Here is a 14,873-nt window from a genome sequence, read left to right on the forward strand (position 1 = left end):
GCACACACGAGCCATCAGCTCAGGCAGACTTCGTGCACTTCTCCTTAAGGCGGTAGCTTAACCGCATGCGGGTAAATGTATGTTTGATAATTTTTTCAATGACTTTATAACTAGAGGCTGGCGCACACTAAAGGTGCATATACACGAGTGAGCTTGGTCGTGTGCCTGTGCCAGTCGACGAAACTTCCGACAAGACTCTAGTCGGCAACAAAATCTTCAGTAGTTCTTTTTCCACGTTTTCGGGCTGAACATGCACTTGAAGGGAAAATGAATCTGATTGGGTGATGACGGTCTGTCTTGCAGACGATAAAAGTGTTGGAGACAATTATCAAACTTGTTTGATGATATAAATCCTGTCGGGGAAGCGATAATCTTGTCGTGGAAGCATGGGCACATGTGAGATTTTACTCAAGACTCTACTAATCGTCGACAAAAATCTCCGACCAAGACCGCTCGTACGTGTGCCCGCATCATTACGGATTTTTTTTTCGAAAAATCGCTAGCGTGTGTAACACGACAGGCTTACGACAAAATCGAGTGTTCGGGAGATATCTGACATGTTTGATCGAATTTCCTCCTGTCCTGACGTGCCTTGTCGGGAAATTCACAACATTGACTCTGTAAAAACGATATCCAGGAGAGGTATTGAACGAGTATAAGTTACCGGAAGTTGATTTGGTGCTATAAATAGATAATCTGTACTATGTTCACCTCTACTGTGTGGTAGATAAACTTTCGATTTGTTTGATTTACAATATTGGTTTAAAAACTTTAGATATTGTACTGCATCCAAGAACATTGTAAGCATGTTGCCAATTTGTACATTATCTTGGTGGATGAAAGACGCATAGCCCCATAGCCATCATATAACCTAGACCCAGTTTTTTCCGTCCACAGTAAAAAAAAATTGTATAGTGAATGTAATGAATTGTTGAGATTAGAAATAGCGACCTTTGTTTGCATTCTTTCTTTGATTGGTGTCTTATAATGCTGGAAAACGTGTTGCTTCAATTGCTGTTATTACTCTCAACATAGAAGATTCGTATTCCTGTATTCCACTGTAAAGATAAGTGAAATGCAACAGCAAATTTCAGGTTCTAAAAGGAGATATGAACAGACAGAGGAACCTCATCAAAGCAAACATTTGAAATTAGAACATGATGCTGAGAAAGCTTCAGAAGATCTTTGGGGGCCTTATTTATCAGAAAGACAATGGGGAACTGTCAGAGAAGATTATAGTTCTGGAAAACAATGGTAAGAAATAGGCCCTATAGCTCAAAAGATTCATATATAAGAGTTTTTGCCTCTCAAACATCAGTGCTTCAGGTCAGGGGGTAATATCAGATTCATTGCTGATCCAATGGGTAGGGCCTAAGAGCTGCACTTGTCAATATCAGCTAGTAGTTGGCCCAGGGTCTCAGGTTGGGCCAAACTATAGGGATTCAACAAACCTCACTCCAGCTACGGGCCTGTGTTTGTGTATATTACTTGTAATGTAATGTTAAAGTAAAAAAGCACAGTATAGTATATAGATAATATGTAATATGTATAGTATATAGATAATATGTAATATGTATAGTATATAGATAATATGTAATATGTATAGTATATAGATAATATGTAATATGTATAGTATATAGATAATATGTAATACGTATAGTATATAGATAATATGTATAGTATATAGATAATATGTATTATGTATAGTATATAGATAATATGTATAGTATATAGATAATATGTAATATGTATAGTATATAGATAATATGTATTATGTATAGTATATAGATAATATGTAATATGTATAGTATATAGATAATATGTAATATGTATAGTATATAGATAATATGTAATATGTATAGTATATAGATAATATGTAATATGTATAGTATATAGATAATATGTAATATGTATAGTATATAGATAATATGTAATATGTATAGTATATAGATAATATGTAATATGTATAGTATATAGATAATATGTATTATGTATAGTATATAGACAATATGTAATATGTATAGTATATAGATAATATGTAATATGTATAGTATATAGATAATATGTATAGTATATAGATAATATGTATTATGTATAGTATATAGATAATATGTATAGTATATAGATAATATGTAATATGTATAGTATATAGATAATATGTAATATGTATAGTATATAGATAATATGTATTATGTATAGTATATAGATAATATGTATTATGTATAGTATATAGATAATATGTAATATGTATAGTATATAGATAATATGTAATATGTATAGTATATAGATAATATGTAATATGTATAGTATATAGATAATATGTAATATGTATAGTATATAGATAATATGTAATATGTATAGTGTATAGATAATATCTATTATGTATAGTATATAGATCTGTGGAATGGCAAAGATGAAATTTTAAAAGAGAGACTGTTTGGACTCACAGGACTACAGGTTTGATTGATTTTTATTTAGTTATAACATGAACATGTTTCTTTAGCAATGGTACAATGATTACTGGTATCCATTATGACTATCAATTTTTAGATGCTGATAATAATACCTTGAAGCACTTGTTTTATAGTTGATGTATTTTAAGAATAAAATGAATTATGTGTGGTCAATTCAAAATAACAAATTAATTATTGAAATTGTATTGACCCTTTTCGCTGCTTTACCCTAATGCTTGAAAACAATATAAACTTTGTAAATGACTTCAAACATATACGCATATGCCTGTGCAGCAAGGTGTTTAATGAAAGTTTTCTGTCAATGTATTGTAGGGCCCACTACTTAAGTAATTTTTTTGCAAAACTTCAGTTCAGACTTCAATAGGGCAAAGCCAGTTCTGGACTGTGAATTATTTTTAATAAAATTCCTAGTACTGCTCTACAAATTAATAGACAATACTGTTTGTTTTAGGGAAATCATGGTGAAGATGTCAAGGAGTTATATTATTATTTAGATGCTCTACCAAATCATAACTATAATAAAGCTTTATATAAATACCCACTATCACAGTTCCCTTATAAACAATTGATAGAGAAGAATACAACTAGAGATCAACAGGAGGCGGAGTTTGAATTGATCGACACAGGTCAGTTTCTGTGAGGTGTAATATTTTTTATCTTGAAAAATAGGACTTTATGTTAAACATTGCATTATTTTATTTAATTTAAAGAAATATGTACCTTGATGAGATTTAGTCATTTAGATTCATCCCATTGAATCCATTTGAGATAGTCAATATATAATGCTTTCAGGAATATTTGACAGTGGATATTGGGATATAACAATAGAATATATAAAAGATAAACCTAACATTACTTATTGTTGTTGTACTGTTAAAAATAATGGAGACCAAATTCATACATTACACATTTTACCTCAAGTTTGGTTCAGGTACTTTTGTACACAATTTTATGTTCAGTTCATAAGAATCAACTTCAATATATCACCTCTGACACAGAATCATCAACTTTTGTAAGCACTTTGAGGTTTATAGGAGTAATCCTTGTTTTATAAAATTAATTTGCTTCTGACGTTTTTTTTTAGAAAAAGTCTGAATTTCAAAAATAAGATATAATTATTTCTAATATGCAATGTATGCCGCTGCCACCGCCAAATATCACCCCAAATATTTGTTTACAGAAATACCTGGAGTTCTGCTAGAGGTGAAGAAGAAAAACCACATCTAAAGAAATTAAATAGTAATACAGTGCAAGCTAGATATAAATATGGTAACATCCTTTATATTTTCATTTTTATTAAATGATTGCACTTTTAACAGTGTTTTTATCTTTGAAGATTTTTTGTTCACTACTGATTTGTCGCTTTCATTATCAAATATGTCAGTTGACATTTGCTGGGTTGAAAATGGCAGTCACCTGATGAATAAACCTACGTTGGTGCACTGGTATTTTGATTTAGATCAGTAGCAGCCTCCCAAGATGGGGGGTACACACAGTGGGGAAGACTGACTGAATGGGGGACAACTGTTGAGGCTGAATTCAAAATGCACTAACTCTGTGGAGGTGTCATATTTGGAAGCTTCTCTTGGAGAACATACCCTCTGTACCAGCACACTGACACTGATTTATATTTAACAAGTAAAATTTCATTAAGTTATATTTGAAATTCCAGGGCAGTATATAATAGAGTATCTATCTAGTAATGAAATACCTGTAGATCTGATATTCACTGAGAATGAAACATCACCTGAATTCTATCAATCTGATGAGAAAAGAAAACAACATCACTCACCATCAGATAGTCAATATTATAAAGATGCTTTTCAGCATTATATTGTTAAAGGTATGTATCATAAGAAAGATAGACCAAAAACGGATCATTTTGGATATTAGAGTTCTCTTTAGCTGATCTTAAAGTGTGTGTTAGTTTTTAGTGGTTGCTATCCATAGGGAAAATAGCATTTACTTTTATAGACCTATCTTTCCTTATCTATATGAAATGATCTACTACAGCTATTGGATTCATTTCCTGTCTACATCATTGAATTTATCAGCATGTGGAATTTGACAAATGGGTTGGAAATTGGATAGGAATTTGCTCCTTATGATAGTTATTCATTTTTATACGCCCACATGGAAATGTGGACGTATGTTGCCGTCGCTCCTGTCCGTCCGTCCGTTCACATTTCTTGTAGGCGCGATAGAGGCTACAGTTTTTATCTGATCTTGATGAAACTTGGTATGCATGTATATATTGATGAGATCTCGGACAATTTGAAATTGGTTATAATCGGAAGAACGGTTTCAGAGTTATTGCCCTTGACTTAGTAAAAACACGTCAAATTGGACTTGTAGGCACAATAGAGACTACAGTTTTTATCCGATCTTCTTTGGTTTGCATGTATGGATTGATGAGATCTCGGACAAGTTCTAAATGGGTAATAATTGGAAGAACGGTTTCAGAGTTATTGCCCTTGACTTAGTACAAACGTGTCAAATTTGGCTTGTAAGCACGATAGAGACTACAGGTTTTATCTGATCTTGATGAAACTAGATATTCATATAATATATTGATGAGATCTCAATCAGGTTAGAAATTGGTAATATTTTGATGATGAACAGTTTCAGAGTTATTGCCCTTGTGTGCACAGCAATAAGACATTATTCATTGCCTGGCAAGCTATCTTTTTGTTTGAACCCTCATAGACGATCAGTCTGAAAATGCAGAGCTTAGATGTCTATTGTTTTTTAAGAGCAGTAGATATCACTGCTGAAGGTATTGTTCACTTTTAGTATAAGTGGTTGAGAGACACAAATAATGTTGACTACTCTCTACGAATGCTTCTTCAATTATGAATGTCTGTTGTTTTTACATCAACTAGTGAAGGAATTGATAAGTCTTTATCTCTAAATATTAATCTAGAAGCTCTAAATCTCCATATTTCTTTTAGGAGATGAATCAAAAGTTAACCATGGTAACTGTGGAACAAAATGTGCTGGTGTCTACATTGTTACAGTACCAAGTGGACAAGAGACACAAATATACTGGACAATCAAACCTTTAGAAGAACCATCAACCAATGTAGACATGATCAAATCAGTCCTAACACAGAAGAAACAAGAAACTGATCAATTTTATGATAAAGTATGATTCTCAAGATGGGTACAATACGAAAACCGCATAATTCCTTTAAAAATACTTCAAATTTTTAGTCACTATTTCTATATATGTCTTTTCTACATATCACAGAGTATCTTAAATTGACGAGTCGTCATTTTAACATTCAAATGCAGATAATTCTGGACACACATGGATATCATTGCTCAGATTTTGATGGCTTATCGGAAAAAATCCTGTTTCTGAGACTAAAGTATGATTGGTCAAAAAAATGGCGCAACTGTTCTTTCTAATGTATTTTATTCAACAATGTTGGCTTAGTTGATAAATTGCTAGTCTTGGATCCCATTGATTTTCAGTTACTACCAGGTAACTGGAGTTGTGAAGAAAAGGTAATATGTAGACAAGCTATAGCAGGGTTATTATGGTCTAAACAATATTATTATTATCATCCACAAGTAAACCATCAAGGTACATTATTGTTTATTTCATTGATTACTCTACTTATTTATGTTATAAACTGATTTTTCTAGATTTTAACTCTCATTCAGTAGAAGTGGGCTGGATTCTGATTTTCAACATAAAGTTGGCTTCTGTAAAAGTTGCTGGGTTTAGTCATTATATCAAAATAATTGATGAGAGCTGACAATTCTGTCAGATTATGGATCCAGATTGCTAGGAAAAAATTAGATTAAACATCTAGACTGGCAATGAGATTTGACCAGAAAAAGGATATGATGATAAATATGTATATTTAGGTTCCTGTTTTTGTATTTAAGAAATAACTTTTAAAAAACTTTTATGAATTTGATAACCTTTCATTTATGTTGATTTACCTGAAGTGAAAATTATCTATGATTTAAATATTTTTAGAATTGGTAAAATTAAATAAGGTAGCTACTAATTCTTGGAATGAAGACTGGCACCATTTACAGAACCATGATATCATTTCAGTTCCTGATAAATGGGAATTTCCATGGGTAACAACAATATTTATTATTTAAAGATTCCAATTAAGAATCGAAAATAATTTGAGATGAATTGTATTCATGGGGGCTAAATTTTCATGAATTTCGTGGATCAGCCCATTCTTAAATTATTGTTACATAATAAAACCTGTGGAACCAATTAAATAATATTAATATATTTAAGATGGATCAAATCACAATGGTTTCGATAATAATGTGGCATAAAACAATAAGATCAATCCAGACAATAAGAGATTTATTTCAATTTGATACAAAACCCCATCTTTCTATTTTCAGTATGCACCATGGGATACAGCGTTTCAGATGTTAGTAATGGCTAGAATAGATATAAAATATAGTAAAGAACAAGTATTATTGTTTTTATCTGATAGATATATTAAACAGAATGGACAGGTATTTATCTTGTTATTTATTCTTATTAAGCATTATTTCTATCAGCAAATAGGTCATAAAAAACAACATATCCAGTTAAGTTTTAAACTTTATTTTAATATTTATACGTAACGTAAAATGTTCAAAGTAGAATATTGTATAATGAGAAATAATACGAAATATATACAATATCAAGAAATATTAATATTTCTAGAGTCTTAAACTATTATTGAAGCTATAAATGACCTCTGATATTCAAATGAAAGTCTATTGTGAAATTGACTAGGACTGCCTCATGAGAAAAATGTTAATTTGAATAATAAAACTATGATATAAGATAAAAACAAGAACTTAAATAACCTTACCTATTAATTAATAAACAAAAGAAAATCCAAAAAGACAATTCAGAACAAATATCCAAAAGAAATATCTGGCACAGGTAAAACTATTGATTGTAAGGACTTGTGTTAGTAAAATTCATAGATAAGACAGAAATCAAGAGGAGTCTGGGTAGACAAATCAGAAACCATGGTAGAGACCAATAGATAGAAAGAGTGAGTGAGTGAGTGAAGAAATGAACTAACTCAGTTGAATAAGAGAGTAAGAAAGAAAGGAGATAGGTGAACTGTGTTAGTAAAACCTAAACAGTAATAAGAACATGGGTAAAATAATAACAATTGAAGATAAGTGAACAAGGTGTTAGGTTAACTATGTTATATTGTGTTAAGTGAACTAATAAAAGTGAAATACGAACAGTTATTAAAACCTGAATTAAATTAAACAATATTATATAAACCTAAAATATAGCTCCATTACATTTATGTGTTATTCAGACAAAGCAGAACAATTTGTATTTCACAGGTGTGGGAAGATTAGTCATTGAGTGATACTCTTGCTACCTTATCTCACGGTTCAATTCTGTGATTGATACTAGTCTTCAAGTTGTGTTAAGTTGTTTTTATGGCCCTGTGTGCTACTAACTGTTTTAGATCCCTGTTATGTTGGAAATAAGAAAAGGGTAGGTTGTCCTGACAACACTGCATTTAAAAAAGTCCTAAATTTTACTTAGATAGGGGTATAGAAGCAAAGCCTGAACCCTGTGTTCCACATAAATTGATGTTCAAGGATTTATCATATGGTGAAAAAGGAAATTTCACATAGATACAATACAGTGGATGAATATTTTAGTGACTTACAACAATTCACCAACAATTTCTTCGGATCATGGATGGCAAATTGAGTTGCCTATAGAAAAATATGAAGAAAAAACATTGAATTCCATTGTTAATCACAATTGTCTGTGTTTCATTACAGATACCAGGCTGTGAGTTTGATTGTAATGCAGCCAACCCACCATTGTTTGCCTGGATTAGTTATCATTTGTATCAAACAGATCCTCATTCTGATAAACAATTCTTGAAGTCCTGTTTCACTCAACTTCTGAAGAATTTTAATTGGTGTGTTAAACTTTCATTACTATTTTGATCCTGATATCCACATGAAAGTATGTACTGTAGTAAAAATTCGAATTACCAAAGAAAATACCAAGACAGTACTGAGTACATCTGCTTAAAAGGAAGTTTAAATTGAGCCTCTTATTAAGAGTCTGAAGAAAGATTCCTTAAATCAGGCATTTTCTAATGCCAAGATTATTTTGGAGACATGCTATTCACATGTACTGCCTAGCCAAATTCAATTAAGGTCACTCAGCATGCATACTGGTTGTTTTTACCTGCAGGTGGAAAGATACATTGGAAATAAAGGGAAGTAATTTATATAGTGGAGGATTTCTGGGACTGGACAATATTAGTATTATAGATAGAACATCCAGTTCTTTACCTAGTGGCACACAAATACAACAGGTAAGAATAACATTACTTTCACTTTCATCTTGTCTGAAGCGCTGATGTAGCACTCCTTGGCCATCAGAGGAAAATATCATCTAGTTTGCTGATTTTGTGCATAACCCATATAGATTTAACACTAGCGGTTCTGATGAGGAATCATGTATTTTGAACATGTGTTGTCAGTGTGTAATGAGACCCAGTCAATTGAAGCCATTTATATTTTTAAAAGGTTGATGGAACAGCATGGATGGCTTACTATTGTTTAACAATGTTAGAGATAGCTCTAGAATTAGAAGAGTTTAAGAAAGCTGAAATGTTTATAGAGATATTTCTTGAAATAGCTCATCAATTAACTCAATCTATAACTACAACGGGTAAGAATAAACTTAGGAGCTGTTGTGCCTCTGCGAAAAGATACCTGATAAACATGATGAGACTACTGCTGCTGTCATGGTAAATTTCCATCATTGCACACTGTATGACATTGTCTTTCTTCATTAAACTATGATCATGAACATAAGATCCTTAAAGTCTAACATGTTTCCTACTTATGTTAGGCCACAAAAGGTATGCATCTAGCACCTTTAAGATTTTGCAAGAGTTTTTATGGTGGATCAGGAATTGTAGGATGTTAAATTCTATTTCAAAGTTTGGTTATTGTTCCAGGTTTGTGGTTTAATCGTCACAAGTTTTTCTTTGATGTGGTACTTACTGGTGAAGAGAGAAAACCAATCAAGATAGAATCTCTAGTTGGAGTTATCCCCCTTCTCGCATGCAGAATCATTACAATACCAAATGGCTTCAAGAAATCTGCTGTAATTGAGAAATCAAAGAATACTAATTTTGTAAATATATACTATTACACTTTACTTATATAATAATATGAATTTTGATACATATGGATTTCATTAGGCTTTTGCCTTGTGAAATAATTTTTATGACTTGAGCCATGTGGTTAATAAGAAAATATATTTTTGAAATTTGAAGCCTTTAGATTAAAAATGCCTAGCCTAATGCTTATAAAATCAGACTCTCGGAAGCACTGGCAAAGACATCAGCATTTTTCTTACCTAGAGGAAGATTCGAACTCATGGACCTTATCACCTAGCAGAACTAGCTACCGACTGAGATATTCCAGGATTATCTTTGCATATTCATTGTTTTCCTATGATGTATGAATATTAATTTATATTTGTAGGTAAATGAATTAGAAAATGGTGACAAGTTCTTCTTCTCAGTTGTGAATGAATACAAATTCAAACAGGTTTTAAAGACTCTTCTGTTTGAGAGGGAGTTTTTGTCACCATTCGGCATTCGGTCTTTATCAAAGGTGGGTTGTCATATATTTTTACCAGTATACTTATCTTTTTTTTTGCCATGTCTAACTTAAGCTTTAAGCTCAGTGAGTTTGACTTTTTATACACCCGCATGAATATGTGTAATAAATAATAAAACTTGACATCAAATACCATCCTTTAATACCCAACGTTTCGTCAAATAAGTTTTGACTTCATCAGGGGAAGAAACAAACTCCAAATGGTGGAAGGCAATTAAAATTACAATTATAATATGACCTCATAAGGTTTATGACGTCACAATCTTAGAAACCACATAACAAGAGAAGGGTCAAATCACAAAATGGTGGGAGGCAATTTGATTCTTGATGATATGACCTCAGAAGATTTATAACATCAAAATCTTAGATACAACATAACAAGTATGTAATGAAGCAGGAAGGGAAAAAAATATTTTCAATTTAATGTTGCTCCTATGTTTGTTATGTCTAATATTGAAGGGGGTTATTGTCTGGCCAACATACTGAAATTTACATAAATCACCAGTAAGGCAATATATAACGAAATTACTCTGACAATTTAAAGAGTCTTTGATATAAAATGATTTTGAGTGTCTATTGGTGATTGTGTTAGTTGTGTTCATCTTTTCACAAGTTTTTACACATCCCACACTTTTAGAAATATTCACATTTTCTACACACTGTTTTAATTTGTTTTCCCTTAATAAATTTCCCAAGGTCTTATTCCTGCGTCCTGCCACAATGATTTTCCTTGTTTTTAATATGTCTGTCATTCTGTAGCTTGTCCTTAAAATATCTGTGTCTTTGGCCATTTTGTGTAGATTTGGTTGTCGTGGGTCATAGGTGTTAGTCCATGGAATAATCTTCATTTTCTTTTCATCTTCTTCTGCTTGGTGTTGGAGAAATAGCAGTTCATGGCGTGATCTTTCCTTGCCTTGCTAAAGGCAGTTTCTACAGTGTGGTCTTTATATCCAGAATTCTTCAGATGTTTAGCAAATTTAAATAATCTATTGTTTTCCCATTCTTTCTTACTACAAATTCTTCGTATTCTGAGTGCACCACTGAAAGGTATTGATTTAAAAGTATGTCTAGGATGGCAGCTGCTAGGTGGTAGATAGTGGTGGCTAGCTGTTTCTTTACAGAATAGATCAGTTTCTAATCTGTTACCCTCTTTAATTACTTTTACATCTAAAAAATTCACTTTATCTGTGTCAATATCCATTGTAAATTTAATTTTGGGGTGAGGATTATTCAATTTGTGTAAAAATTTGTGAGATTCTTCTGGTGATTTAGTAGACAGAGCCCAAATGTCATCAATAAATCTGCAGGATATGTCTGGTTTTTCAGATAAAGAATTCCAAAATTTATTTATCCAATATGTCATATAGATATTGGCATATGTAACTGCAAAGGGTGTCCTGATAGATGTCCCAGATATCTGTCTGAAGAAGTTCCCATTGAATTCAAATTCATTGTTGTGCAGAACAAAGTCTGCAACTTGTAGAATGCTATTAGTTTCTTCTAGACTGATGTTGTTCGTTTTCTCCAGAGCATCTTTCAAAGCATCCAAACCTTCAGATATAATGATGTTGGGATAAAGGCTAATAACATCAAGAGTAAGTAGGTGACTATCTTCTGGTATAGATCTGTTGTTGAGAGATTGGATTTTTTGCAGAAAATGAGTGGTGTCTCTGACAACTTCATGACAGTAATCCTGAGCTACCTCTTTTAATTTCCAGTCAAGCCATTGAGATGCCTTATATGTAGGAGCTGTTATCTGACTACATATGGGTCTGCCAGGTGGAATTTCTGATGTAGTTTTAACTTTATGTATTTTGCCAAGAATGTAAAAGTGGGCTGGTGTCTTAACTGGTCTATGGAGGATAGCTTCCTTCTCTTTATCATCAATTTTCAATGAATAAATTAAATTTTTCAGTTGATCATGGATTTCATTAGAATTATCTTTCCCTACCTTATGATACACTGATTCGTCCTGAAGATGTTTCTCACATTCTTTGATGTAGTCTTGTCAGTCCCCACATGAATATGTGGTCGTATATTGTCATCGCCCCTGTCCGTCCATCCGTCCGTCCGTCAGCATTTCTTGTGAGCAATATAGAGACTACAGTTTTTATCTGATTTTGATAAAACTTGGTGTGATGCTTTAGATTGATAAGATCTTGGTCAAGTTCGAATTTGACATATTTTCGATGAGATATTGCCCTTGACTTAGCACGCCTTGAAATTTGTTAAAAATAGTTCGTGAGCAGGATTGAAGCTACAGTTTTCATCCGATTCTGATGAAACTTGGTGTGATCATTGGAATTGATAAGATCTCGGACAAGTTCTAACAAGAGATATTTTTGATGAACATTTTTTGAGTTATTGCCCTTGACTTTGTAAACACGCATCAAAAGTTGTTTTTTGCCCTTGATTAGAGCTGTGTGATTTAATTGTTTGTTGTATTTGGGTTATTGATATTGATTTTAAAAAATTTTGTGAAATTATTTGGCATAAATAATTTCTTCAATATGAGAAAATTTGTACTTTAGTCACTAAAGACTGTTTTATTATTTCTGACAGCTGCCAGTGGGCATATGTTACCTTGCAACGCAAGCTATCTTCTATGTCCAAATAAATGTTAATGGAAAACATTTTTATAACAGAATGTCTTGACAGGTCTATGATTATGAAAGTGGTCATATGTTTAATCCATTAACCAATCAAAATGAGTTATTTTGCTACTGTCCTGGTGAATCTGATTCTGATTTATTTGGTGGAAATAGTAATTGGAGAGGTCCAGTGTGGTTACCAAGTAAGTAATGTTGATTTTTTTAGTTATGTGGGTTAGAGGACATAGCTTGGAATCCTGGTCAAGGCAAGACAAATTGCTGATGCCAGTAAGTGATTAAGACCTTGAGTTCATGCAGATTCTCAGTGCCATTCTCAGAAATCATATCACTCATAGAACTTCTCTACAGGATGTTAATCAATATTTGGTATGATTTGTATTTGAACTGTTTAAGAATGTTAATTTTATTTTTGATTAATTCAAAAGAATGAATTTTGTTTCAGTGAATTATTTACTAATAGAAAGCTTAAAGTTATATGACAGTGTGTATAAGATCAAGATGTGTTACCCGTCTGAATCAAACAGACTCATAGATCTGAGTAAAATAATATCAGATTTAAAACATAGGATATCCAGTTTATTTACTTTTAATAAAGATGGTAAAAGACCTCTACATGGTAAGATATAACCTTATCTAGCCTGCAAAAATTTTTAGATTAGGGTCAGAAAAACTAAATCTGTTTTTAAAGACAGAGTCCAGGGCTCATACAAGAATGTTACATGAAATTATTGTCTGAGCAAAGTAAAAAGGTTTCTTCCCATGGTTTTTATGAGAATAAGATTAGCAGCCTCAAAATAGTACTGTCAGTCTTAGAATGTCTTTGCATTGATAAAAATATAAGCACACATAATGTCTTCAAAATTTGTTTTTACAGATGACAATTTTCAGCCAAAATTTGACTTTTTTTCTAAGAGAGAAATGTGTTTCTTTCAATGTAAACTTACAAAAGATTATATTTTTATCAACGCCATTCTCAGACTATCAGTGCTATTTTGAGGCTGATATTCCAATTCTCTTAATAAATATTGAAAAAATACAAAAAAAGTCTTCGATTTGCTCAGACAATAGGTAATATAGGATATGACTAAGGATGAGTTTTTGCCTAGTTTAGAAAACCTGAAAAGAGCAAGGCAGGCCATAGAATACCCTAAAGCAAAGATTAATTCACATAGAAACTAAAGCCTTGTGGATCATCTTATTCTGCTTTGGATATATAATCAATCATCAGAACAGTTTATATGGGGATTACATTAACACTATTTATATTGGGGAAATAAGAACACCTGAAGTAAACCAGTAATAACTTAATAATTGTAGGTGATATCAAAGAATACAGTAAAACTGGTGGCTGGAAAGATCTCATTTTATTCTATGAATATTTTAATCCTGAAACAGGAAAAGGATGTGGAGCAAGGTAGATTAATATTTTTAAAACATATGAATGATTAACAAAGAGAGAAGTGAGTGTGTCCAGGTTTAGATTTTGTCATTGATCCCATGTGGTTGGAAAGTTTTCAATCTGATAATCTAATGGAGTCGAATGGAGGGGGTATTGACTGTGGATTGTGTTATTTAGTAGTCGAGATAGGGGTCACGGAATTAGCCATAACTGGGTCGTTGGCAGGGGTAGAATAAAAGAGATAAAGATTGGCTATCTGACCAGTTATCCCTGATTATCAGTGACTAGTTTCGTTCATGTTAAAACTCTTCAGACTGACTTCAGACTAAGGTGAGTCTAATCAGTCTGAAGAGTTCAAACACGACCGAAACTGATCACTGATAATCAGGGATAACTGGTCACATAGCCAATCTTTATCTCTAACAGGGATGATTAGGGTTTGTTTTTTTATTCACCCAGAAACCACACATATCAAAAAGAACTTGGGTATGAAGACAGGTGCCCATCAACACTGCAATTCAGAATTCCGTAAGTTGGCTAGACAATTTAGTTGTGTTGGCAATGTGACTTGAACACAAAGAATTCCAAATGAAATCCTTTTATAAATCTTTAACTGACAGCGACAGTGTTTAGAATTATTATTCCTGAATGTCTTATATATTTTTCAGCCATCAAACTGGTTGGACATCCTTGATCTTTCTAATGAATAGTTTTGGAGAAGGATAA

General features: G+C 32.3%; 1 protein-coding gene across 1 annotated transcript; it reads left to right on the plus strand.

Moving 5' to 3' along the window:
• Nucleotides 1-1,251: 1,251 nt before the first annotated feature.
• LOTGIDRAFT_152994 (hypothetical protein) lies at nt 1,252-14,873 on the plus strand (the record flags this gene model as incomplete). Its single annotated transcript, XM_009053481.1, has 18 exons — nt 1,252-1,254; nt 2,926-3,100; nt 3,267-3,405; nt 3,655-3,743; nt 4,147-4,317; nt 5,426-5,619; nt 5,952-6,063; nt 6,466-6,572; nt 6,858-6,974; nt 8,268-8,410; nt 8,692-8,815; nt 9,030-9,174; nt 9,467-9,615; nt 9,999-10,130; nt 12,795-12,930; nt 13,191-13,364; nt 14,066-14,162; nt 14,816-14,873. 18 exons carry the CDS (start codon nt 1,252-1,254, stop codon nt 14,871-14,873), a joined length of 2,265 nt encoding a protein of 754 aa, XP_009051729.1.

The sequence above is a fragment of the Lottia gigantea genome (assembly GCF_000327385.1).
Source record: "Lottia gigantea unplaced genomic scaffold LOTGIsca_2, whole genome shotgun sequence".
Classification (NCBI taxonomy): Eukaryota; Metazoa; Mollusca; class Gastropoda; family Lottiidae; genus Lottia; species Lottia gigantea.